Source organism: Alternaria ethzedia (genome assembly GCF_023757985.1).
Source record: "Alternaria ethzedia strain BMP 0044 chromosome Unknown scaffold_2, whole genome shotgun sequence".
Classification (NCBI taxonomy): Eukaryota; Fungi; Ascomycota; class Dothideomycetes; order Pleosporales; family Pleosporaceae; genus Alternaria; species Alternaria ethzedia.
In genome coordinates, this window is record NW_026056195.1 from 401,751 (window position 1) to 427,994 (window position 26,244).

Genomic DNA, 26,244 nt, shown 5'->3' on the forward strand with positions numbered 1-26,244 from the left:
GTGGGCGATGGCGGGGGCCAATGAGAGTTCAGAGGCCTTAGCGCCGATCACCCGCGGGGTTGTCGTATGAGCACCCGATGCTAGTCACTGAACTTCAACATTGACAAGACGCACACTCTATACTCGAACTACCTAGGAATCGCCACAACTGTTGGTTGATGTGCTAGGTGGTTTCTTTAAACGTCTTCATGGAGCACACATTTGGGTAGGCCACCAGGTGTCGCGTCTTCGTACGACTTCGGATTTGAGGTGAAGGCAGGGCTGCATACAGACGGGCCGTCCAGGTGATGATGAATCAATATGCGACTCGGTTTACGAGAGAAACACGCTTGTAGGATGCAGTTTAGATTCCTTCAGCTTCGCCATAGTAGGCCAAAGGGAAGAAAAGCTGGGTGTCACGAACATCTGAGGGAGTACCTGGGAGGGCTAGCGGAGGCTTGTCTCAGCGTTTCCTAACCTCAAATGATTACATTGATTTAGTGCCCTATATCATGAGCCTCTACAACAATCACTGATAAGTGAAAGCGAAAGGCCAACATGTGTTATTAACCAGCTTTCTCGCGGCGTCGTTTGCGCGAAAGCACGTGCAATCGACTGACTTCTCATACGTGACACAGAAGTCGGACATAGGCCTCGGCTTCACTAACGATCGGAATGTTGGCAAACGGGCACTCACTTGCTGGCTCTGGAATTAGCCTGCCTTTACTTACTCTTCCCAACACATAAGCCTGCCCTCCCGCTGCGATCCTTACCTCTTACTTCTTCCTCCACCAACAAGTCAAATCAACTCCTTCCCAATTCGACTCATCACTTCGTCCCCCCACAGTAATCTCTCGCCCGCTATGCGTCTCCTCATCCTCTTTCTGACGCTGCTTTCGGTTGCAGCAGGCTTCACTTTGCAAAAGACCGATGGCACCGTGATCGAGGTCGGCGATGAGCCTATGGTCATCGACGGCAGCGACGTGATCATGCCTCAGGATATCTTCGCTAGCGCGTCCCGCGTCCAGCTCGATGGCATCTCCGAGGCTACCGACGTCAGCACTGCAGACATTAACCCTTTTCCGGCTGCTGTACGTGCACACCACTACCTCTTACTTATCTTCTCTAACTGCCCTCTAGGTACACCTCTACGAAGGACCTTACAAGCAAGGCAGGCGAGCTAAAGCCTACCTATGCGCTACAGGAATGAATGGTTGCCTCGCAGACGGCGCGTGAGTGCACCGAGTCAGTCCACTTCACCATGACTAACATATTCAAGCTCTGAGCCATGGGCTTCTTCGCTCACTCTACAAACATGCCCCCACGGCTCACCAGTTGGGAACAAGACATTCGCATGTTTCTTCTTCTCGTAGGTCTTATCGAGCAAGCTCATCTGCGGTACGAGAGTAACGTTAGCTAGCACACCGACCTGCGACTATACTTCTAGGTTTCTTTTGACGCGCACGTCTATCGACGATCTCACAAAGTCGACGCCGAGATTCGATGTGAGTACCAATGAGTCTGGACGTCGTGAAAGAAGCGTTCCTTTACTGACCATGATGAACAGGAGACGATTAGGTCCATGCAGTGCTTCTTGGATAAGGATGCTCACGTCGCTGGAGTTGATGCTCGTTCTGAGCGCCACTCCGACATCAGCACCGCAGACATCGGCACCGCAGACACCCGCGCCGCAGACGTGTACTTGGTATGGCGCATCATAGTCCCTTTGATCAACTCGCTGATATCCGTTTAGCTTGCTCTATTTGAACAACCCGATTACCAAGGTAGCAGAAGTGTCGCCTACTCCTGCCACCAGGGCGATAGTGGCTGTAGGGTAATCAGGGAGTAAGCGCACCAGACTCCACCATGTACATTTGCTGATACATTGTAGGGACAACCCTTGGGCTTCCTCGGTCATTTTAACTCCGTGTCCCGACGGCTATAACAATAGGGACAGGCCTTTTACCTGCAAATTATACGAGTAGGTCTCATCAAGCAGGCTCACAAGTGATACAAGGCTGACCCAAGCTAGGAATTCCAAGTGCCAAGGTAACCCGTCGTACTCGGCCCGCGAATCCATTGCAAATCTTGCTACTATCGGATTGGATGTGAGTGCACTAGATATTTAGCCTCTTTTGACAAGGACATATAAACTAACGGCAATGGACAGAACAAGATCAAGTCTGTCGACTGCTACTTCGACACGCTGCACGGCGAGTAGGTGGCGTATCGAGCTTGGTCTTTCTCGGCCTTAGCCCCCCAGGCGTTCTTTCATATGACTGTCAAATCGACACGGGCATGCACTGCAGAGTGTGTAAGCACTCGCCACTAGGAAAGATGAAATGAGATTCCTAATAATACACAATTTGTCTTCAAGCTCAGACTCTAACATCGTATTACTCGCAATCAAGGGCCTACACACTGGTAGGTACTGAATCGCGCCGACAAAAGACAGGGATCTTATTGTACCTCGCATTCACCTTCACCCAGCTTCACGTCGACCTCAATAACCCACATCTGCGTTGATTGTACTGTGATACACATCAATTTATACCCCGGCCCTCACTATTACACCCACCCACTGCTCTTGTGAAGTCGTAATCGCATGCAGCAAAAGGCCCATCGATAGTTACTTTGCCGCGCCATGTCCGTACATTTTCTCTCATACCTGCGGCTCCAACACCCATATCAGACCATACTCATTCTCGATACCAAAATCGAGCTGTTTGAAAGCTGTCGATCCGTGCAGCGCCAGAAAGGCACATGAAAAGTCCTGGATCAACTCCTTCAAGCCCTCCAGTTCCACACGACGATCCTCCCACACGCTGAATCGAACCTTGGTCAGATGGCCACAGTCGGATAAGCCATGTAGACGCAGGCGCTCGGAGATCTCAGTACCAGTGCTAGGTCTACCTTTGAACAGGCCTTCTTCCTCCCATTCGTAAAGATGGTCTGAGATCATGTGGAATACAACCGTCTTCAGCGCGGTGCACACCTTGATCAAAGGAATAGCTTTGCCGAAATCGTCACAGAAGTCTCCCGTACTGGCAAATTCAACATGGTTTAACCACCGTAGTCCCTCATTGGCTTTTCCGAACTGTGATAGGAAAGCTTCAAGAACCGGTGAGTCGTCACTGTTGTGCATAACGATTGTTTGGTATCGTAGGTAGAGTCGGGAAGCGATGATGCGCTCGAGCTTGTTGGTGAAGCAAATCGCTGGGAAAGACTGCTTAAGTGCGTTGCCGAGGATTCCGGAGTAAACGTAGAGTTCGTGGCAGAGATGTCCGCCCGCGAACATGGCGTGCTTGTATATGAGCTCCTTGACCTCGAGAGGAAGAGCGACGAAATTGAACGGCTTGTTGACGGGAGTAGCTTGGCAGACAGCGGCGGAACTGGTGAGCGACATGTTGGCGACAAATCCTGTGGTACCGGATTGTGCAAAGATGTGTTGGGGTAGGCGCCGTCCAGCTAGACGCTTTTCGTGAGCAGATAGACAATGGAGAGGGGTGAGGGCTGCTGGAAAGCTAAATAATAGCGAGAGAAGGTCGCAACAAAATAACGATTACGCGTTGCTTCGTGCACAGACTGTTGGGCGCTAGTCGTGACCCGAAGGTGAAAGAGCGCAACCAGAGACTTGGCTGCAGGCACTGCAGTATGTCATCCAGTAACCGAGAGCTGCAATGATGGCGGTGTTCGAAGACGCGGAGATTCAGACCAATTTGACACTCACTGTGTCGGAGTTGTTGCTGGGTGGTGTGGCCCAGGCTTGAAAGGTGCTGCCCAGAGGGGAGCTGCCCCAGATCACGTGAAGACGCGCTTACCCCCTTAGTCTCTTAGCGTCCGCCATGGTCCCACAGCCATGTCCAGATCTGCGTCAATATGATCGCCCCTCATACAACCCTCATACAACCTGCCAAGTTTGTTATTGATCCACCAGGAAATGTCCACGCCGTTCCCTGAGCCCTCCTACCCTACACAGGCATTTCATACAGAAGCACAGACTGCCGCACCCAGATATACACAGCCACGCCAGCTTTCTTGAACGTATCCCAGGCTTCGTGATTGATGTCCACGTCAGTCTCAGACAAGAGGGAAAGATCGAGACGCGAGAAGATGCCGTATTTGAGCCGGTGTTGAAGGGTATGTTCGACCGATGTGGGAGAAACTGCGCTGGTGCACAGTAGACTAAGCTTTTCCAGACTTGGAGGTAGTTTGCCCTCCAGAGTGTCCGTAGATGGTCGAAAGGGCAAAGTAAGCTCTCGTAGGCGGGTGAACATGCTGAAGTCCGATATCAACCCATCAGGATTTACTGGAAACCGGCAGTGTAAGAGTTCGCCATGGTCGATGGGTTCTACGGATAGCGTCTCTAGAACTGACTTAGACACATGTAGACGTTCCAATACCCCAGCAAGAGAAAGAATACCGCCGTATCGGACGGGGCCACCGCCGACACTGCGGACGGTCTGTGCCCGGAAGCGTAAATTGAAGTTTTGTACTTCTAACATATCATCATCAAGTTGATATAGTCGAGGTATAGCCCAATCCGGGCTTTCTCCTTGCAACAAGGAAGCGCACGCAGACAAATAGTGCATGCGTACTAGGGACGGAAACTCAGTATGGGGGAGATCTGCGAGCTCACCAATTTTCAAGGTCCTCAAATTGGGTAAGAGGTGAGTGCTATTGATCAAGAGTCCGCACTTGACATGTAGCTCGCTCAACATCGGGAAACGCACCGGGCCTATGCGCCACGGCGTGGAAGGAAAGAGAGTTTCCGAAAACTTGCGATCTGTCTCATCTGTAGGTAGGTATATTCCTTTATGTAGCTTGGTGTAGCATTCAAGCTCCAGTCGCTCTAGATTAGGCAAAATTCGAAGTAATCCGCCGTAGAGAGCTGCAGTGCGCCATCTGACGATATGCGAAAACCAATACCGCTCGGAGTCATGATTGCCCATGACTTTTTTGAGGCGGAAGACGAGCTGCTGATACACGTCCTTGTATCCCAAGCAATGAGGGCTGCCGACAATTCTATCGACCTCAACAAAACGGGCATTTTTAGTCGTATCCCAATCGATGCGTGTAGCTTCGGCCCTCTCTGCTGTCGAACCGAGGCCGAAAGGCATAGTACAGTTCACGATAGCGAGCGATATCGAGTGTATGTTTGTGAGGAGCTGAGGGCGGGCGAACAATGTGCGTAGCAGCATCATTAGCCGGTGCCCCTCGTCTGGTTGTTCGATCGTCGGTGCGGAGTAGAGATGCTCGCGTGCGACCTTGGCTTGGACTTTGCCGATGCGCGCATAGGAGGCGAGATCTTTGGAGGAGAGATGTGACGCGATTTGGAGCTCGAGCTCAGTAGGAAGGTCGGCAAAGCGAGCCATGCTGAGCGCGTAGGTGTAAGTGCGGTTGCGCAGGAGTAGGATAGCTAGGTTGTCGACGTCGGGATCATAACACTAAGAGTGGAGGCGCGTGGACGGGTAATGTGAGACTAGGCTGAGTAGCACGTTAGATCTTCTGCTTGTGTCTCGACGGCCACATCACAGCCACGCGCTGTCCGATCAGTTTGTTACCACCGTATTTGTCTCTCAGTTGGCAACCCTCCTAATGTTTGCATACAGAGGACCGCGCGCCTACTCGATCTATGCAAGGTTTGAAGACAAGCGAAAAGGCTTACGGATGAACTGTATGTTCCGTGTCAAAGGCTGTCGCCTTGGAGTACTGGCAATGCGATAGCCGTCGTCCCAACCGCGTTGAGCCTGTGCCAAAAGAACGAGGCTTGCACTAACTCATGCTCGAGGATCGGAGGTTAGTATACGCGGAAGAAAGACGCGATCACAATGTGGATCGTGTGAAGGCAAGAGACATGACGAGAAATGACGTTGAAGTGGAGCGAAGACGAGTGCCGCACACGCGCTGGACCCCTGACGCTTATCTTATATCGTGTCTGCACGTATCTGTAGCAAATCCAACTCGCGCAGGTCGCGGCTGCCATCCTTCCTCTCTCCCATCTCAAACGTGCTCATCAGCATACGATTCTAAGCTCTGGATATGAGGTCTCTGGGTAGCATCTCGACCGAGCCACCCCTCCTTCCTGTTTGATCGTTCGCACCAGCGGCGAAGCGGGGCTGCGGAGCTCCCACCTGCCCCTTGCGGGGTACACTTCATAATGATGTATAGGCTAACGACGACTTTTGAGCCTCTGAAAAGATTCTAGGTGCCCTGACAGAAGTTCGTACCGTAAATCAATCTAGAAGTTCGCTACTCTTCACATACCGATTTCACATTCAACTCATCGCAAACATGTCCGCCGCTCGAGCGCTCCGCCAAAAGCAAGCCCCGATCAAGGACGGGTACCGCAGCGACCCGTCTTCCGCCGTTGTCACCCTCAAATCCACGGGCTCGCTCGACGATCATTCGATAACATGCAAGCTGTCCGATAGCTCGGCGGTCAAGGAAGCGCATAGGGTAGCCGGTCTGCACCAAAAGGCTGGCGGTGACGACCCAGCGATATCCGGCGAACTATGCTCTGGTGGTAAGCAATGTCTCTATCGGAATTACATTTGATGCACGTGCTGACTTTATGCGCCGTGAATTAGACATGCTCCTCGATGCCCTCGTAGCCTGCTCAGGCGTCACCCTAAAGGCCGTCGCTACCGCCCTCGGCATACCCATCGCCTCGGGAACCGTTACCGCAGAAGGAGACCTGGACTTCAAGGGCACATTGGGCGTAGACAGGACGGCTCCCGTGGGCATAACAGGCATACGGCTTGAGTTTGCAGTCAAGTTTGGGGAGAGGGAAGACGGCAGGGAGGTCACCGAGGAAGAGATCGAGAAGCTGGGCAAGTTGACCGAGAGGTATTGTGTGGTTCTGCAGACGCTGGTACACAAGCCTACCATTGCTGTCAGGCTGGCTGGAAGTGGTGGCGGGAAAGAGGGGGATGGTGTTAGTAGGGAGGTGTCACATAAGAGCGAATTGTAGCTACGGAACGTAAGTTGATTTAGACGCTATCTAGCTGAATATAACAGACTACATTCATTTGTACATTCCTACATCGCTCTATCTCATCCACAAGCCAGTGCTTCTCCCATTCCATCCCAAGCTATCTCATATTGATAGGATGAATCTCGCCATCATAGTCATCATACATTTGATAAGGCGAGGGGACGAACCTCTCACTAAGCTTCAAACGATGCCACTCGTTGTTGTAGTACTCCTCAAAGTCCTCCGGAGACACCAGGTTCAAACGGCTCTGCAACATCATACTCGGCAGACGATGGCCGTCCTCACCGTACTTCGGGTCTTGGAGCCTCTCGCCAGTATAGATGATGAGGCAGAAGAGGTGCGTAGGCAACAGCGGCTTCCCGTCCTTGCGAGCAATGATCAGAGTGCCAGTCTTAGTTTTCTGGTTTGGCGGGTTGAGCATCGCCGCGTTGTGGTTCTCCCGACGGGACTCGACGTCGCGGTCGCGCCAAGAGAGCGCAGGGGGCTCTTTCCGGATGATGAGTGGAATACCGACTTTGTCGGCGACGGGGCATGGAACTTGCGAATCCTTGCTCAGGATGGAGCGCGGCTCAATTTGGCTCTCATATGTTGGATGTCCGAAAAACAGCTTGTCGCCCACGCAAGTGAGGCGCACAGCGAGGACACCACCGGTCTTCCTTGATATGACCTCCTTCGCCCGCAGGCTGTCTTTGTAATGGTTCTTCCTCAGAGCATCGACGGCGTGACGGAAGTCTGCCGGTGTGCAGTTGAGATCGGAGGTCTTGCGTCTGTCTTCGGGACAATGGCAGCCCCAGGCAAGGACGTGACCTTTGCCGTGGAGTCGCGCAAGCTCAGGATCGATGTCCATCAAGCTCTTGTCTGTATCGAGTTAGTACATTTCTCGTGCGACTTGTACAAAGGGATCGACTGACTGATTGGTATATCCTCCGGCAAAGGCTCTTCGAAAGATCCCAAGTTTCTCGTGAAGAGCAACCCGAGATGCTTTCCAGCGATGTGCCTCTTAGTCGTGTAATCGGTGCTGTCTTCCTCGAAGTATCCTATAGGGTTGTTGCGATTGTTGCAATTTACGCCATAAAACTCGAAGCCCAGCTCTTGCACGTAGGCTTTCTTGGGCGACGGAATCTTGGCGTTGTAGGTGCCAGGCTCGAACAGAGTCCACTCGAAGCGAGGCGCCTCTTCATCTTTCGGGAAGACGATGATGCTGTAGTGCTTTTGACTGGGACGGTTGTTCATGTGCTCGCTGAAGGACTTGCAGATGAGCTTGTGAACTTTCCAATCGGCCTTTTGGCACCGCTTGGAGCAGTACTGGATTCCGTTACAGGCGACACATCTGAGCTTGCCTTCGTCAGGGCACAGCGCGCAGTGGGCAACCATGGTTTCGATGAGTTCTTGTAAAGTTTTTGAGTGCAATTGAGGGGAATTGAAGTGCGAGCTGTGAAGAATTGAGGCGTGGTGCCGCTACAACAAGGGGAGTATGACCAGACGACCTGGCATTTCCTCGGCAACGCGGATGTGGGGCTGACGCGTCAGGCTCCTGAAACGTGACCCGTTTAAGCTAGTGACCACGCGCATGCACGTGAGAACGCGACATCTCATGATTCGGGCAAACCATCTAATCACTCTGTCGCGCTCTCAAGTTCGGCGAATTTGTATCGAGCTTTGAGACAACACGAAATCGTATTCGCTACACGGACTAAAGAGCTAACCATCAACGAATCTCGAACACCATCGAAGGAATGACCCCTTCAGCACCCTCATTCTGGTGCTGCATTGCCTCACCATCCATCATTCCATGAATGTAACACTCGCCAAGAAGCGTGTAAGAAAAGTAGCCCTCGTCGCCGAGCCTCTCACGCAGATTTTCCCTGACTTTCTTATCGTATTCTTCTATCTCGTCAGCCTCCAACTTCGTTTTGTTTACGGGGCGGCGCCAGCTGGGCCGGATGGCCGCTGGGATGTTAGGCGGCGCATGTGCAGTAAAGGGTCTCGAGCTCGACGACCTTGAACTTGCTTGAGACGTCTCTCCGTTCCCGTAAGGTTCCGATTCTGTCTTGTGGTCACCGTCATACGCATCAATTTCTCTCTCGGTCTTTCCGTGACCCTCAGTGCTGTCAGGCTCCTCGTTGTCTCCATGATACTGAGAGTATCCATCGTCCTGATCATTTCGATGCTCCTCGGTGCCTCTTGTCGGTGAGTCGTTCCTTTCGAGTCCCTTGTTCGCTGTCTGGTAGCCGCCAGTCATACCTCCGTTGTGGGTGTCGCGCTCGCTCATCACGCGGTATCGGTGCTGATCCGTCTGGTCATCCATCTTCTTGATATTTCCTTTCTCCACGCGCATTTTGACAGCCTCGTATTCGCCATGCTGCATTTGCTTCCAAAGATGTTCACTGTACTGTAGCGCAAAGTTGATCCGATTGGCCTTCCCTTTTCTGGTCATTTGCAACCAGCGCCTACCGGCAACAAGTGCCAGCTCGAAATCCCACCAGTCTACCAATGGTTTCTTCTTCTTGGTGGCTGTGGGGCCTTCTTTAGAAGCGGCATGGGGAGCACCTTCAGTCGTTGTTGGTACTTCAGTAATTCTCCCCAGCATGGTTGCAGCACCCAGTGATTGTCTCCGTTTTCGTGATGTCTGTCGGCGCAGGTTTTCGTCCGTCTCCTTTTTGCCTGGCCTGTTCACCTTCCTTCTAGGGTACTCCTTTCTCTCATTCACCTCCTCGTTAATGCGGGTCTCAATTGCGGGCCATACCTTCTTGCGCTCTGCGCATAACCAGGATTTGAAGTCGGTTATGGCTTGCTTCAACGTGTGTAGAAGGATGCTCGCGGTTTTTTGCTTGTCTTTGGATGACATTCTGGAAGGATCGATACCGTGGCTACGCATGTAGTCGGTGGTTCGCAGCCATACTCGACACAGCCTTGCCATCTCTTTGTCTTTCCAAGCTTCATGTCGTCGTTTACGCAAGATGTATTGCCTCAGTTTCTTTACAACAGTATTCTTGACATCGACCAGTTCTTGTTCCATCTCTTCCTTGAATACTTCTTCAGTCTTCTTCGGGCATTCCCGCAGCACGACCGGAACACTGCATCCGTAGAGTATGCAGACCAAATCGCCTTTTTGGACATCTTTCCCGACCAGCCCTAGTGTCCCGCTTTCGGTACGCACAAGAGCACGGTTCCATGTGACGGCCTGCACACGGCGACAGAACTGGGCGACGACAGAATTGCGTTCGTATTCAATGAGCGCGGTAGTGTCGATTGCGCCGCTCTCAAGACCACCTTTTCTGAACGATTCTTGGCAAGCCCGCGAGTAGTATACGGGTGGATTCTTGCCATCTTTGCCCCGGTTGGCGACGAGCGTCCGCCAAAACATATCAGGTGGGAACCCTTTTCCGTCTTCCCACTCTGCAAGATCAAGCCATTCTGCGGGAATATGCCCGTTGCGAGATACCTGTGTGACATCCTTTATAACATCAAGCGTGAAGCCGCGGACGTACATGCTGAATCGACCCTCGTCAAAGTGCCCAGGTTTCAGTCGCTTACGAAATCGGAGTGCCTTGATGTCGACGCCCTTGGTCTCAGCAGCAGAGTAGGAACTTGGAAGTCCAACCAAAGGATCGGCGTTAATGCGACTCATCTTGGGGCCGGTCAAACCCGGCCGTTGGGCCATCGCGTATGGTGCATTCGAGAGTTGTGGTACCCAGGAAGGCAATGCCATATCCCCCGATTCAGCAATCGTAGATACGTTCTGAACAGATGCTCCCTCAGGTGGGTCAGGAGGTTCGGCATGATTGGAAAGTGCTCTACGGCTCTCGCGTCCCTTGCGGCGTGCTTCAAGGTCCTTCTCTCTTTTCTTCCTTCTTTGTTCTTTCTCCTTCTCTTTCTCCTTGGTATCCCGCATCTTTTGTAGCTTCCTCTCCTCGATGGCCCATGGGCGGCAAATGACATCCAGCGCGCGACTTGCGTTGCCGTGAAGGGAACGGTCGATCGAGAACTGAATGAAGTCCTTGCATACATCTACGTACGGCAGTTTGTAGTCGACGTTGTAGCTCTTGCGCTGTGTGTAAACCTCAAGGCCTGCTTGAGCGCTTCTAGACGTGACAGCAGCATTTACGCTCACAGCTCGTGGTGTGGTGTCCTTCGCGATCGCAAGCAGTGCATAAATTGTGTCGTGAGGAACGGTGGTATCGAAAATGGTCAAGCTTGATACCAGATATTCCAGACTGAGAAGAGGCTGTATACGATGTCTCGAGCTACCAGATACGTCCTCTACATGGCTTGAATGAAGGGGTGCAGATGTGTAGTCGTCTTCGCTGTCGCTTGGGTCAGAAAAGGCTTCGCTATCCGAATCGGTGATTGACTCAATCTGTGCCAGAGGGTCTGGCACGGGTTGCGCTACTTCGGATTTCTTGTAGTCGCGAAACAGGCGCTCTGTCGCATCAACAAGCAAGCTAGCGCCGAGGGCAGAGACGTAGTCGAAAACACTGGGAATATACTGGTACTGTCGATCTTTCTTCATGACCTCCGACAGGCGATGCGTCGCTGTTTCCACCTCCACGAAGAGTTCCACGGCAACAGCGAATTTCTTCCAAGAGATCCTATCTCTGCCGCAGTAGATGATGGGGTTCTTCGCCAAGGCCAATTCTTGAACAACCCACCGTCGTGAGAACCATGGTCTTTGCATCAGATCTAGTAACGCGACCCATTTCTTGCTCGCGTCCTGACTGTCGCAGAGGGTGTCGAAGCTTCGTAAATGTGAGACTTCTTTCTTGATGAAGCGTAGTGCCATGCGACTGGATTCTGTCGCGTCCCCAAGCCAAATGCAAACTCGCGAAGCGTTGCCGTAAATTATGTTCATCATCTCGACTTGATGATTCTTCTCACCCAGGCTACAGAAGTCAGCGATTATTGATTGAGTATCATTGACTGACCTACTCGTCTTGGTCGATGCAAACCATGTCAATCCACAGGAAGCGGCTACGGTCCGGGTAGCGAAGTGCCTTCATAGCAGCCACAAGGTTCGGGCTCACTTTCTTAATGTATGTCTTGCGATTGCGTTGAATCCTGATCTCAGCAGACTTGCCTGCTGTGCCCCAGCACCACGACAAGGCTTCATAGGGATATTGGTGTCTCTCGTTCTCGCCTGGTGTGATCAATGCACAAAGAACTCCAGCAGCCGAAGTTTCGCTAGAGAAAAGCTCAAGGATCCGAATGGTCCCCTGGCTGCGTGGCAAAGGTTGATAGCTGAAAGTGCTGTATTCACGACGATGTTTCCACGACGAGTTGCCCGTTCCATGGACATCATTGCTATCCTTGCCCCGCCTCTTGCCCGTCCTGGCCTTTTGTTGCTCTGACAAGTCGTTATCGGTGGAACTCATTGCAATCGAATTCAGAGTAAGTGCTTTATGTACGATGACAGGTGCTTAAGTTAGAGCAAGCACTTCGGCTGGCTAGAGCAACCTGAAGGCCTTTATACCCGCGAGGCCGAATCAGACTCCTGGGTCAGACGCTCGGCACGTTAGACATCACCCTTTTACAGAGTGACTGAAGCGAGCGCATGCCTCAGGAAGCGTCAAGCACCATTCCGGTAGAATTAAGCAATGCAAGGTAGCAACGCGACTGCCGTCCAAGGTCTGATTGGACAGGTGATGCTGTTTGGTGGAAGCATGCGGGTGCAGGGTGTTCGCGCACGGCGCCTAGGTACTCATTCTGTAGTACAAGGACAAGTAGCGGAGGTTCGCGAAAGCCCGCACAGCCTTGTGGCTGATCGTCCGGCCTGGCTGCAGGAGAACAATGTTACATTGCATAACAGAGTTTTCAGCCTTGGCGCATGTTTCCGGGATCTTACATGGAGAGTTGAAGCAGGAGGCACGGTTGAGGAAAGACCACGCGCCAGCAGAGCGCTTGTTGGCATGACGGGGGCCGACTTTGTCCTCGGCCTTGGGCCTGGCGAATGGTCATGACATGACACAGGGTGCTGATCAAATTAGCGAACGAAAAACAGGCGTCAATCAGCCACTTCATGAGCTTGAGAGCTGAGAAGCTGGGAAGGCTGAGAAAGCGGGATGGAAGGCCTGCTTCTGGCCGCACGAGCAGCATCTCCCGCGTGGTCAGCTATAGTTATGACCGCGCATCAAGAGGAGCGGTGAGTAATCCATGGGTAGCAGTTCAGTCAGTGGTGCGCGGAAGCGATTGTACGTCGAGATTGGAGGTGCGAAAGTGTAAAGCTGAGGTCCTGCAGGTCAAGCCTTCATGAGGCGCACACTAGCGCGACTTCCCGCTTTCACCCAAGCGACGGCTCCACGCGCCCGCACCTCCACCCGTTCCGTCTCTTCGGAGGTCTAGATTTTCACTCCTTGAACAGCTGAGAAAGTGTGTAAGCAATGAATAGCGAATCATCAAAAGCACTCATCCGGATCCGGGGTTGGAGTAAGCGAAAAAGGTTATGGTGTATATTCTTTACGTATCATGGCAGGGCCAGGCATTCGGGTCGTTATCTTAGTCGCCGGCATATGGGGCGCTTCATTACTTCTTACCGTTATCGATTTGGACGCGCGGGACGGCTATGGTGGAAGGAGGTTGCGGCTCAGAACCTGGTTCTATGGCTTTGGCCTGCTTCTTGAAGTGTTTCTGCAGCTGAGCTATGGCCGCATTCTCGTCTTGCTTGACAGCCGTGTGGCTCTCCTTATCGCGGTCCCTCCAGTTCGGGCCCAGAATCTCACCAAGACTGATGGAAGCTCTGCGGTTGATGTTCCGTCTCATACGTGGGTGCCACATGTGATCGTGCACCATGCCCTTGCCGAAGAGTTGAGGCTCCCGCAGTAGCGGGCTTCCCCATACCTTGTTGACCTCGTGAACGTATCGCGCATACGGGAGCGTGTTGGACCTCTCCACCACTCTATTTTCTCTCTTTTTGGAGCGACCATGGCCAAACATGTTTATGAACTGCGACTGCAAGGCTTTGAGTACGGTATGGTAGTGAACAAAGACGCCGAGATTTCGTAGATGCACAAGGATCCGTAGACCTGCGCTCCACTCTAATCGGCGTAGCATCCGGCGCTGCAGCAACCGACGACGGTAATGCTTCTTGGCTAGCGTCGGGCCCAGCATGGACTGTTCGAGAGGTGCGTTTGGCAGGAGTCCAGCTTTGAAGCCCCAGATGATGAGACTTTGCTGAAGGGAGGGGGCGAACAGTCGTCGAACGGGGTGCAACGGATTCTCGCGCTGTGTAACCGTCGTTGGGAAGTGAAAGTAGTGATATCGTTCAGGGTATGCAGCACGCAGTTTCGCTGTCGCCGGCTCGAGAAATGGTGATTTTGGCAACGTGCTGAACTGGTAACTGCTTCTCGGTGCATACCAGCAAAGAAGCCAGAGTAAAAGTCTTCTAAGCTCCCTAAACCTTCCAACCATGCCAAATCTGCGTACGATCTCGCGCCATTGGAGTGGAGAGATGGGGGCTAAACCGTTCTCTAGAATCATGACGAATACACGTGCGACGAAACGCAAGTCATCGAATCGGTCACTGACAGGCTTGTGTCCTCGTTGCCGACGACGCAATAGGCTGCGAATGGCCATGATTGATTCAGGCGACACCATGATGCCGCGAGCACGCATGTCTTGGAGCACTTCCACGACATGCTTCTGTCCAGAGCGTTTAATGTAGACTTGCAAGAGCAGGTTCCAAGACTCTTGACTAGAGTCATTGTGGAAGAGCGTTAGAATGGCAAGTGTGCGCTGGACTTGCGCATAATCGTCGTTGTCAAGATAGTGCTCGAGCAGCTTGCGTTGCATTTCCACGTCGCCAAAGACGTCCGGATGCTGGTCGCTTTGCAGCATACTGCGCACCAGTTGCCATTTCTGCTCCATTGCGAACGTCTCCAGTGCCAAAGAGAAGACGCAGCCCTGCAGGGCAATGCCTGCTTGCCTGAGCTCTTCGAACCTCATAGGTAGCTCCTCCACCGGTTGTGTTTGCAGGGCCATGGTGAGCACAGCTTGAGGCCCAATCTCGTTGATGCCCACCATAGAGAGACCTTGTATGATTGAAGCCGGTGGAAAGGTACGCGTTGCGAACATGCGGGCGACGAACGAGTCTTCGAATCGGACGGGCGCGGTATCGGGGCCTTCCAAGCGGCGCAGAAGGTTCTCTTTGTATTTTGCTGCACCCCGCCTCCACTTCTTCGTCGACCCTTTCGTATCAAAGTAGACCTCACGAGCTGAATCCTCAACGGTAAACAGCTGGACGAGAGGATGTGACGCGACAGACTCTGACGGCATATCATTGCGGAGAGTGCAGATTGCATGCCATCGGCGTGCCGCAGTTATGTCACCCTTCTCAATGAGCGCCGGCACCACCTCGTCGTAGAGGTCCCGCTCATTGCTGTGCTCGTATATCTCCATCAATGCTTCGTATGCGCCGTGCTTGTAAGTCGATCGCCCCTGATGTGCCAGCTGCCGTAGAGGAAGCCGCTGAGGCTTCAAGCTCTTTTGAATCGCGTAGTGATGCCTCAACGCTGGTGCTGTTCTTCTCGGAAGCCAGTGGCTCATGACCAGATAGTACAGACCAGGGTATGTCTTGCCTGTCTCGTGAAGCAGCTCCTCAGCGTGCTCTATCGCCTTGTCCGCGATCAGGTGGTTCTTCACAAAAGTTCCCCATAGGAACGCGGCATCGGGTGTGTCTTCAGTGGGCAGGCGGTACCCTCGACGGCGGAAGTTCTGCCAGACATTGCGGACACCCTTTTTCCCGTGCAGTCTCTCTTCACTTGCAAGGATAGCGGCGAGTTGTGCAGGATCGTCTTCCCTTTCCGCTACACGTACGACGTCGTTTTCGAAGATATCTACGGTCGGGACGAGGGCGTCGTTGGACTCGTCACGCTGGAGTGCCTTGAGCACGTGGTCTCGGACTGCCGCGTCTTCGCTTGCATCCTTCATTCGCCTCCATTTCAGCTTGGGTGGAGGTTTCGGCTTGGTCGAGTAGTTGCGGCGGCGTGCTACTGGCGGGCAGCATTTTGTCGCCGCGGAACAGGCTGCGGGGAGTTCGGGGGCATTGACGATGGAGCGCAGGAGTCGCAGGGCTGGCGGGCTGGCGAGGAGCCTGTCCAGAGCCGGTGGCATCAACAAGACAGGGGCGAAGGGCGAAATCAGTCCATTGGCGTCGCAATCGCCGTGCGTGAACTGAGCATGCGGAAAGTTGTTGCGCCCAAAGCGGCCAAGGGCCTTGGCGGCCGACTTGCTTTCGCCGGCGGATCATTCGACCTCGCGACATCACCAAATCGACCAATCCACGAATCCACCAATTGCCCCCGCAAGCCGCGCAATACTCCTCTACACTCTTCAAAATGCCTGGGTACGTTCATCCTCGAGCTTTAGGCCTGGCCGCGGGCCTCGGAGAGCACCGCGACAGCCTCTAGCGCTCCTCCGCCTTTCCGCACAGAGCTGGATACTGACAGTCGGCAGCTGGGTTATGCGCGAGAACAAGGTGCCTTACTGGCAACGCGAGTTCCAGAAGCACGACGGACTGAGGACCTGGGAGAAGGTGCGTACTGAACATACAAGAGGAGGGTTGATGGGGGCATTAAGTGGTCAGAGATGATGCGCATGTGGTGCTGGACACATGGCGTCTGGAAGTGAGAAAACACAGGGACAAATGCTGACAGATTGCTTCTTAGGCCCGCGGAAAGTACCTGGTTCCTGGCTTCAAGGTCATCATGTTCAGCAGCCTCGGCGCCAGCATGTACATGATGGGCCGTCTCGTCCTTGTAAGTTTGCATTGGGTTGAATTGAGTGCAACATCATCACTAACTATTTTCAGGGACACAAGACCTGGTTCGGCAAGAACTAGACTCCGCACTTCGAGCATGATATCCAGATGGGTGGGACCAGCATGAGTCTTCTGCATCAATATACAATCAATCGACAAGTCTTTACCCATTACAACATCTCCTTTGTCAGACCGTATAGAACAATCTTCATTGTCTGTTTACGCTGTGTTCACTTATTCTGAAGTAATGCTACCACGCAGCTACTACGTGGCTGACAAAACACGAATGGCTGTCACTTGCAACGATGACTAGATTGACTTGCGAGAATACGTCTTTGGGTCGACCTTGCGGATACGTGTGAGGCAGCAGACAGTTTAGTTACTCGGACTGCAACGGGGCTTGATATTGAGCTTCCATAGTCATGGCAGAGTGCCCATTCCTACCAGTGTCGAGTACGGACACAACCACTTTAGATGAGCAGTCTGGCATACCAATGTCCCCAAGAAGCTAATATCAAAACACCCGACCGAAATTTCACAATAGGCTGCACCAGATCCAGGCGCGAAACCAGAAGGTGCTCTGGGGTAGCTTGCCCAGATGCCCCTCCACATGCGTGCTAGTCGCTGTAAAATGAGGTCAGTGCCTGGAACGTGGAACCGAGCCGAGATCCTCCAAACCACCTCCCGCGCCGCCAAATCTCCACGTACGCTCCTTCGTTGTGACGCATCGACACAATGGCAGACTTCGTCAAGGGTCTCTTCGGTGGCCAAAAGCCTGTCCAGGCTCCAGTTGTTGGTGATGATGGTACGTACACTACATTGCATGCGCGGTCGCGAGGCCACCAGCCTGGGAAGCGGGACCATACGAGACCCCTTTGCGACGCTCGAATTCTTGACAGGAGATGGAATCGCGAGGTTATCGTGAGGATACCATCGGGAATTGCAGAGCTTATCAATATACATAACCAATGGCTGCGCTAACACCAACCAGACTTCGCCGACTACGCAGGTGCTCCTGAGCCCACACCCGCTGCCATCTCGTCCTTCACGACCGGTACCGGTGCAGCGCAAGCCGCTCCTACAGGCCTCGGCGACAACCGGCCCTATACAGCATGGTACCGAGTGTGGGAGCGCACCACCATGGACGACTTCAAGCTGGAGATGTACATCTTGCCATTCCTCGTTGCTCTCATCGCGGTCCACCTCTGGGGCACCAAGCGCAACCGCAGCAAGGCCAAGGCATGGATGAAGGCCCACGCCCCTGTCCTGACCCAAGAGTTCGCCCAAGTCGGCTACACGCGCCCAGACGGAGAGGGAGCGGTTGCAGATGTGGACAGCATGCTCAAGGAGAAGAAGGCCGACGAGTACCAGACCTACGCGACTGGACGCCAGAACGTTGCCTTCGTCGACTTCAGGCTGAGTTTCTACAAGCGCGCCAACCCCTTCATGTGGCTGGGAGAGAGCGTGCTTCCCTTGTTCTTCGAAAGTTTCCCGGCACCTAGCGAGCGTCTCGAGGCTACGGCCTACGTTTTCGATGGCAGGGAGACCAAGTTCGCTCCTTCGTACGGTCAGGCGGACGCGAAGAAGGTCACCAACAGCTCTTTCGACGGCTTCGTCTTCGCAATTGTACACAAGGATATCATGAAGCGCATGCGCGATGAGCGCTACGACTTGTCTCTGACCAGCACGCGCGATCACGCCAAGTTGCCTGTCTGGGTCACTGTCATGAGCGAGAGCGCCGAGGTTACCGATATGCTGCTCACACCCGAGCTCATCAAGGCTGTGAACGACGCCGGAGACAGCTTCGAGGCCATCATCGTCAGCGACCAGCCCGTCAACGCGCCCAGGACGTAAGTCATCCGGCATTCAATCCCTCTATAATATGATCCAAGCTAACGTTTTCTAGCCTCGACGAGACCAAGCCTAAGAAGCGCCTCAGCCTCTCCCTGAAATTCGCCTCGGACTACTCCACCACCATGCCCATCTTCCAATACTTCCTCCGTCTTACCGACCAGCTTGCTTCTCATGGACACTTCCGCCCCGAAGCCCTCCGCCGCATCAAGCAGACCCGCGACGAGCAAATCGCCAAGATCAAGAAGGCAGATGATGAGGAGAAGGCCGAGGAGAGGAAGCTTTCGCTTGACAAGGCAAAGAAGGAGATGAGAGACGCCAAGCTGGGTCGTCTCAGCGCCGATGAGCAGCGCAAGTTCCTTGAAAAGGAGAGGGAGAAGAACGCGAGGAAGGGTATGAAGAGAAGTACCGTCAAGGCATAGGCTCCTTCTGATGGATTGAAATGAGGTCAGGTTGGGCAAAAGTCTTGGGTCAAGCTTGGATGAAGTGGCACATGGGATGATTGTATTAGTATCAGGGAAACCACGGCATTTGTGTCGTGGTAGCAAAGAGTAGTAATTCATTAATCGCACGCTACCTTACAGACAGAGAAACAACGCGCCGTCAATTGCCCAAAGCATTCCATCTTGCAAACTCAAACAACAAGAAAAACAAACCGAAACATCGCTGTGCGTCCAAAAAAAGACTTCCGCAAAACAGTCTTCTCACGCTTTCTGTGCCCTCTCACGCCTACGCATACCGTAAGATCCACCAGGAGGCCCACTCTCCTGCGCCTGCGGTATACCGATATGCGTAGTGAACCCAGTCTCGATAGCGGCCGCGGTCATGACAGCAGTAGGGTTCTGATGCATTGGCCACGGAGTCTCGAGTCCGGCTGCGTCGAGTGAAGAATGACTGGATGGGAAGTTGTCCATGACGTAATGCGGACACCGCATTATGCTACCATAATAATCCACGCATTTGGTAAAATCACCGTCAGTCGACGAGGGAGTCGGCGTGGGAGTCGGCGTGGGAGTTTGGAGTGCCTTGTGATCTCTCAGATTCGATAGAAATTCCTGCGTGCGCGATACCCCACACGAAGTCAAGCCGTACTCGCCCATGCATTCGAGAAAAGTACCTTCAGTCGGCAAGGGTGTTGGCCACGGAGTCTGGAGTGCAGGTATGTGGAGTTCGGAATGTTTGGATAGGACGGCGTCCGTGTAGTATTGTGGACAGCGAGTTAGACCACCATGCTCACCCAGGCATTCCATAAAGACACCGTCAGTCGGCAAGGGTGCTGGCGACGGAGTCTGGAGTGCGGCTGCCTTGGACTTACTCATACTCGATAGGGCTTCGTCGGTGTAGGATTGCGGACACCAAGTCAGGCCACCGTTCTCGCCCATGCATTCAAGGATGATAGCGTCAGTCGGCCATGAGGTTTCGATTGCAGCTGGACTGGTCTCAGTTGGCATGGATGGGAGGTCGTTTGTGTAGTGTAGTGGACACCATGTCGTGGCACCACCCTCACCCAAGCATTCGGTCATGACACCGACATGCGGCCGCGGAGTCTCGAGTGCAGCTTGGTCGTGCTCAGTTGGCATCGCTTGGAGGGCCTCCGTGTATTGCATCTCAACAAGGCCATCCTCGTTCAACATCGACTGAACCGAGTCATTGCCATCGAAGTGGTCCGGATAAAGTGCCCACGAGGAACATTCGGGGGTGTCGCATGCACAGTAAACCAACCCTTTCCCATCCCCGCAATCGACCAGAAAAGGATGGTAAGAGAGTGGAAACATATATCCCGGTTGATAGATTAAGAGATTCGCTGGATCGTAGCCGTTTGGACAGCAATAATCAGCGATCTCGTCGTACATGGAGCCATCGACTGGCATGTTGGAGTCGCTGGCAGTCGTCAAACCAAGTCCACCTTTAGCAACCTCCCTCGCCATCTGTCGAATATGACTCCAGTCCGCGCTGTCTTCACCTAAACTCCACGCCATGACGCCACCGAGCTTGTACTTGCGCACGATGTTGTCGAATTTCCTTGTGATGAGTTCGGGCGTATCCCAAGTCCAGAAGAGGCGGTTTGTGGCATCGAAGTAGTATTGTCCGCCAGCTACTTCGTCAGTAACACCGTGTTTGGCTGCGAGCTGCCATGAAGCTGCTACATCGGCGTCCGTACATCCAGATCCAAACGCGTGTTGACAGGCGCCGTTGCAGTGTTCAGGCGAAGTACCGCAGTGGCCGTGTTGAGAACAACAGCCTATCTCACACTTGGTTCCCTTTTCTGGACCGCAGGTGCCGTCTTGGGATACGGTCAGAGAGGAGGCATCAACGGGGCGCATGCGAGATCTCTCAAAGGTCCAGGCGCCAGAGGTGAGCGTGTCTTTGCCTTGGGCATCTTCCGCGAGGGCGATGGGGCAGTTGAGGGGGCTGGCACTGCAGTCGCCTTGCGTGGTGAAGTATTTTGCGTAGTATGCGAAACCGAGGTTGAGCTTGGAGGGTGGTGCGCCCATGGCGAGGTAGTCCTTTATGCTGTTTTCGGCATCGATGGCGGAGCTGTGGTGTTTGGTTACTGTGTCTCGGCGGTTCATTAGGTCGTAGCTCATCACCTGGGAGAGTTAGTATGATCTCTGCAAGGTTGGTGTGAGAGAGATGATGTCACTTACGTTGATGAAATCGACGGATGGCCAGATCTGAGGTCCGGTTGTTCGAGTGTATCCAAGCATGTCAACTACTACTTGTCAGTTGACTTGCTTCAAACAAGTATATGATGACTGGCCTTCTTTTCCTGGGACAGCGATCGAAAGCAGCTTCTTCCCAATAGCGGCACGGATGGCAGCCAGTAACTTAGGGAACGCGGCGATCTGGTAAGTCTGATCCCAGTTCGCCACTTGTTTGTAGTCCGCCCCGTTGCCGCCAGGATATTCCCAATCGATGTCTTCTGTTGTGAGCATCGACAAGTAACCAATATAGGTAGATGGTATACTCACCGACTCCATCTGCTCCAGTCCTGGCAAGCATAGTAGCAACATCAGCGGCAAACGTGAGCATCGATGCGTCGGACTTCGTGGCTTGACAGAAACCAACCGTATCGCCCCAGCCGCCAACAGCAATCATGACCTTTGCGTTGGGGAACTCGGTGCGGATGGTGTGTATGGGAACTTTGGGCTGGAACGTAGCTGTTGCGTTAGCTGGGGCAAAGGCGAGGATGACATGGTCGATGCCAGCTCTATCTCGTGGGTTGGTTGGACGCGCTGGGTGCCATTCATCTGCGTATATGATAAAGCGGGCCTTTGCTGATATTGCGAGCAACGTCGACGCTAGAAGCGCCGTGGAAGGGAAACGCATGCTGGAGCTGGGATGTACTCAACAGCTTACGAATGGTCGAATAGAAAACTAATAGACAATGGGGTGATGAATGCTACCAAGGTAAGCAATACGTGTTGTCATGGAGAAGATGGAAGCATATCATAGAGATAGATGTCTCCCAATCTGGCCTGTGGCGTCCATCGTAGCTACCTCAACGTGGTGTTTGTTCCTGCAGACTGTCTGAAATGGAAGGAGCGATGATAGTTGAGAGCTCTTTCTGACAATAACTCTAACAGCGAAACTATTCGTTCTCTCGCTCTTCGATAGAGAATAGAATGGTACGACGGAAAGCACAAAAGCCTAACAAAAGAAGTAGGCGTCGGTTGACTAGTAGGTGTAGTACATTCTATACTGTGTGGCTCTCAATACAGTCGCCTTCCTAGTTAACCCGACGTGAGGAAGAGGAAGTATTGCAAAGAAGCGGGGAATTCATCGTAATAGCAACATTCAGTCTGGTGAGCACTGCCATGTGCCGAGTACAACACAGGCTCGCTCGCCGCTTCAGATGCTTGCTGATCTAGAAGGGGAAATGGCGACTGGATAGAGCCTCATGAAGACATGACCTAATGCGCGCTGGAATGGGAAGTCTACAGGCGCGTCCACGACTATAGTCCAAGCATGAGACTGATCATGTAAACAACGATATAGCAGAGAGGAGAAGGGTGTAGAGTGTAAGGTTGTGTAGTCGCTCCTACCTATACTGATAGCCGAGATGCAACACAACAGCGCGATCAACAGCTACTGGACAACTGGAAGTCGCGGCCAGCCAACGTCGATTTCCGCATAAACATGCAACTCCTACATCGAAGCACGTCGCGAATTCCAGCGTCATTGGAATCGGGTCAGTCATCCGGTATCGCAAAAATCATCGGAAATGCTTCGTCGGGTCATCGACTTCCCGAAGCCAAACCGAAGTCGGTTTTACATCCTTGTTACAAGTCGTTAGTGATGCTATGTATGACAACGTATACACAGGGAAAAGTATAGAGAAACGCGCATTGCAGAAAAAAGAGTCAGATCTTGCAGGTGCTATTTGGAGGCATGCATGGCAGATTCTCCGAACTATAGCGACCATTCGCTCCTGGGTATAGGCTGCTGACATTCTCAGTGCAAACACCGTACAACAGCTGCGTGACAGTGACAGACCACACAGTCCTTGTAGCACACCAATCCAATCACTAAACTCTCCACAATCACGAAACCGTCGCTGCGGCAGGTGCTGCATGTCAGACACGGGCGCACGTCGTGGGGACGATGATGCGGACAGCCGTTGAGAACCACGGTTCACATGCGTCGAGTCCACAAGCGACCGGACAGCTCACCCAGTCCGCGTCAATTTGCAGCACCTGGACCGCGATCGATGAACCGTCTCGCACGTGATAGTCCGGCGGATCCGTGATCGTCGGGCCACGCAGCTGCAGCCATGCTTTTCGGGCTGCAGCAATATGGAGCTCTGACCAATTATGACGCGACGAAAACGCGGTGGCTGGGGAGAGGCTTGGAGCTATCAACAGCTGGCCGCGCGCGACATGGATAGGCTGAGCTGAAAATGCCTCTCTTCACGGAGGAGCTGGCGCATCATGCATGAGCAGGCCGTCCGGCCCCAATTGAAGCATACCACGCAACATTGGGATCGGCCCACTGCCAATGGCCATGGTCGTGGAGCTGCAGCCAGGTCGGGGAAGCTCCCGGCAGCTCTGTGGAGCTCCAATGCGACTCGACTCTGGATTGCGACACCAATTGCTGGCCATTGCCCGGTCAACAGCCGTGCTAAGATCAGTTGCGCGTCCGAAATTACCTCGGTGCGAGAAGCGCCAGGATGTGATGGGTTCTCTGGGGTTGAATCGGTCCATGGCTGGGAAAAAGGGGAAGCTGATACGCGCTAGTGCTCCGTGTCAATAACGCTAGTCCCAGCTTGAACAGCTCTGCCAAAGCTTCCCAGCCTCCACAACCCTGCGACCATCGATACGCCGACACAACAGTGATCCGACTGACCGCCAATCTACTTGATCCCCCTCCTCGGCCAGCCTGACTCCATCACTCCTCCACCTACACCCCGCTACTGCATCCAATTGCGCATCTTCAAGCTGCTGCACGTCAACACCATAAAGCTGGCGACTCTTCAGTAGATCCTATATCTCCAAATATCTCCACGTGAGACCCTCAAAGGAGCCAAGAAGTTCTTCTTGATTCCTTTCGAATTGTTTTCGAACGGTTCGAAGGGTTTTCAGGAACGAACGACCAGACTCCGGCAAACTGGATTTTGAAGCACGAGTATGCTCTCTCACCGCGAGTGTATAAGCAATTATGCTAATCCACCCAGGTTCCGATCCCCTTCAGTGTCTTCCCGTCTGCGTATCGGAACGCGGAAGTTAAGGAATCTACCAGTGTCCAGGTAGAAGAACAGGAAGCACAGTTCGAGCAACAGGCTTCTCACGGACGGGAAGGTCACGAAGAGGTCCACGAATCCTTCTCCGCTACCGTCCTCCCTCCTCCTCCGGCTCCCCAACAGCAGCAGCAGTTTGAGCAGCAACACCACGACACCCACGTCAAGGAAGAGGTCCGCATCTACGAAGAAGAGCGCCTCCGTCGTCCCCAGCCTCCTCCCCAGCAGCAGCAGCAGTTTCAGCAGCCTCCCCAGCCCCAGCAGTTTCACGCTCAGCAGCCTCCCCAGCACCGTGAGGAGCTACATATCCACGAGCAGACTCGCTACAGACAGCCCGGACAGCCCCAGCCCCAGCCTCATTCTCAGCACGTTCAGCGTACTGACCGCGTAGAGTTTGAGCGATCCCACGACCGGTAAGTCCGATCCATTGTTTTGCCAGCGCATCTTCGCACGGATCAGCACAACAGACCAACCCCCTGACTTTAGCGGCACCCAGCCACGCGCTAGCCGCTAACCCCTTTCATCTGTTGTTGTCCTAGCGACATGCATGCCCCACTTTTCCCTCACCTCCTCTAAGCTCTTCCTTGCCCAACCCAAAGCTGACCTTCCTTTCTTCCTTCAGCTACCAACCTCACCCCCAACCTCCTACATCATCCCACTCCCACGTCGAGGTTCAGGACAGGACCTACGATAGACACTTCAATACAGTCCACGGCCCTGCCACCGACTACGCTCCATCCCAAATCGACGTTACTGAACGTCAGATTCGCGAACGTACCCGTCCCATCGTCGCCGGTGCAAGCTACTCGAAGGAGACTTACACCACCAAGCACGACACCTTCCCCAGCAGCAAGCACGTCGAGTCTGTTGCCTCCCACCAGCCATCTGAGGTCCGAGTAGAATCATCTGCTCGTTCCACTGCCGCACCCCCCAAGCACCGCAAGCGTGATATGGGATATTACGACAACGAGGGCCAATACCACTCGCTTCGTCAAGGAATCTCTCACGCCGCTCACAAGGTCGCCGACCGTATCCAACACCCCATCCACCCTCACCGTCACCACCACTCTCACGAGCACTCCTACCCCGGTGCCAAGTACGACGACGACCGTGAAGAGGTAATCGTCAAGGAGAAGTACACTTCAGCTACTCCTTCTGTTGCCCCTGCCCGCCCCGTCCAATCCGGAGCTCCAGTTGAAAGGGTCGTTCGCGTCCACAGCTCCCCAGCCCCAGCCCCTCCCAGGTCCACAGTCTCTGCTGCTGCACCTGCCCACTCCCACTCCATCACCCACGCACCCGCACCCGTCTCTGCTTCTATCGCACCTGTCCCGACTTCTGTCCGTACAGTCCGCAAGATGGCTTCCACCAAGACTATCACCATCCCCTGCCACCACATCCGCATCGGCGATCTCCTGATCCTCCAGGGCCGCCCTTGCCAGGTCATCCGCATCACCACCTCCTCCCAGACTGGCCAGCACCGTTACCTCGGTGTTGACCTGTTCACCAAGCAGCTCCATGAGGAGTCCTCCTTCATCTCCAACCCGGCTCCTTCCGTCGTTGTCCAGAACATGCTCGGACCTGTCTTCAAGCAGTACCGTGTTCTCGACATCCGTGAGGACGGTCGCGTTGTTGCCATGACCGAGTCTGGCGATGTCAAGCAGGGTCTTCCCGTCCTTGACCAGAGCGGTCTCATCTCCCGCCTGACCGAGTCCTTCGACAACGGCCGTGGCAGCGTCCGTATCCTCGTCATCGATGACGATGGTATGGAGATGGCTGTCGACTACAAGGTTGTTCACGGATCCAGGTTGTAGAAACATCTCGTCAATGGTAAGCCATCATCACCATCACTCACTGTCATCGCGCATCATCTAACATTACTCAGGTCTCATTCAAACGTTTGATCTTCAATCATCCCTTAGGCGTTTGCTT

At 53.5% G+C, this 26,244-nt stretch overlaps 10 protein-coding genes across 10 annotated transcripts; 5 read left to right on the plus strand and 5 right to left on the minus strand.

The window, feature by feature from the left end:
* Positions 1–842: 842 nt before the first annotated feature.
* Positions 843–2,200, plus strand: J4E87_000934 (uncharacterized protein; the record flags this gene model as incomplete). The annotated part of the gene is made up of 6 exons (XM_049372584.1): positions 843–1,070; positions 1,120–1,211; positions 1,259–1,348; positions 1,937–1,960; positions 2,012–2,087; positions 2,150–2,200. The coding sequence occupies 6 exons, from the start codon at positions 843–845 to the stop codon at positions 2,198–2,200; spliced, it is 561 nt and encodes a 186-aa protein (XP_049237242.1).
* Positions 2,201–2,641: 441 nt separating this feature from the next.
* J4E87_000935 (uncharacterized protein) lies at positions 2,642–3,385 on the minus strand (the record flags this gene model as incomplete). The annotated part of the gene is made up of 1 exon (XM_049372585.1): positions 2,642–3,385. The coding sequence occupies one exon, from the start codon at positions 3,383–3,385 to the stop codon at positions 2,642–2,644; it is 744 nt and encodes a 247-aa protein (XP_049237243.1).
* Positions 3,386–6,273: 2,888 nt separating this feature from the next.
* On the plus strand, positions 6,274–6,952 carry J4E87_000936 (uncharacterized protein; the record flags this gene model as incomplete). The annotated part of the gene is made up of 2 exons (XM_049372586.1): positions 6,274–6,505; positions 6,570–6,952. 2 exons carry the CDS (start codon positions 6,274–6,276, stop codon positions 6,950–6,952), a joined length of 615 nt encoding a protein of 204 aa, XP_049237244.1.
* A 121-nt stretch (positions 6,953–7,073) lies between these two features.
* Positions 7,074–8,470, minus strand: J4E87_000937 (uncharacterized protein; the record flags this gene model as incomplete). The annotated part of the gene is made up of 3 exons (XM_049372587.1): positions 7,074–7,834; positions 7,888–8,364; positions 8,464–8,470. 3 exons carry the CDS (start codon positions 8,468–8,470, stop codon positions 7,074–7,076), a joined length of 1,245 nt encoding a protein of 414 aa, XP_049237245.1.
* A 214-nt stretch (positions 8,471–8,684) lies between these two features.
* Positions 8,685–12,348, minus strand: J4E87_000938 (uncharacterized protein; the record flags this gene model as incomplete). The annotated part of the gene is made up of 2 exons (XM_049372588.1): positions 8,685–11,859; positions 11,906–12,348. 2 exons carry the CDS (start codon positions 12,346–12,348, stop codon positions 8,685–8,687), a joined length of 3,618 nt encoding a protein of 1,205 aa, XP_049237246.1.
* A 1,147-nt stretch (positions 12,349–13,495) lies between these two features.
* J4E87_000939 (uncharacterized protein) lies at positions 13,496–16,081 on the minus strand (the record flags this gene model as incomplete). The annotated part of the gene is made up of 1 exon (XM_049372589.1): positions 13,496–16,081. One exon carries the CDS (start codon positions 16,079–16,081, stop codon positions 13,496–13,498), a length of 2,586 nt encoding a protein of 861 aa, XP_049237247.1.
* A 224-nt stretch (positions 16,082–16,305) lies between these two features.
* On the plus strand, positions 16,306–16,808 carry J4E87_000940 (uncharacterized protein; the record flags this gene model as incomplete). Its single annotated transcript, XM_049372590.1, has 4 exons — positions 16,306–16,313; positions 16,424–16,502; positions 16,636–16,725; positions 16,779–16,808. 4 exons carry the CDS (start codon positions 16,306–16,308, stop codon positions 16,806–16,808), a joined length of 207 nt encoding a protein of 68 aa, XP_049237248.1.
* Positions 16,809–17,462: 654 nt separating this feature from the next.
* On the plus strand, positions 17,463–19,000 carry J4E87_000941 (uncharacterized protein; the record flags this gene model as incomplete). The annotated part of the gene is made up of 3 exons (XM_049372591.1): positions 17,463–17,532; positions 17,719–18,577; positions 18,634–19,000. The coding sequence occupies 3 exons, from the start codon at positions 17,463–17,465 to the stop codon at positions 18,998–19,000; spliced, it is 1,296 nt and encodes a 431-aa protein (XP_049237249.1).
* An 838-nt stretch (positions 19,001–19,838) lies between these two features.
* On the minus strand, positions 19,839–21,908 carry J4E87_000942 (uncharacterized protein; the record flags this gene model as incomplete). Its single annotated transcript, XM_049372592.1, has 5 exons — positions 19,839–19,867; positions 19,894–21,169; positions 21,227–21,253; positions 21,311–21,501; positions 21,551–21,908. The coding sequence occupies 5 exons, from the start codon at positions 21,906–21,908 to the stop codon at positions 19,839–19,841; spliced, it is 1,881 nt and encodes a 626-aa protein (XP_049237250.1).
* Positions 21,909–23,753: 1,845 nt separating this feature from the next.
* On the plus strand, positions 23,754–26,126 carry J4E87_000943 (uncharacterized protein; the record flags this gene model as incomplete). Its single annotated transcript, XM_049372593.1, has 4 exons — positions 23,754–23,757; positions 24,175–24,203; positions 24,253–24,728; positions 25,010–26,126. The coding sequence occupies 4 exons, from the start codon at positions 23,754–23,756 to the stop codon at positions 26,124–26,126; spliced, it is 1,626 nt and encodes a 541-aa protein (XP_049237251.1).
* Positions 26,127–26,244: the final 118 nt, after the last annotated feature.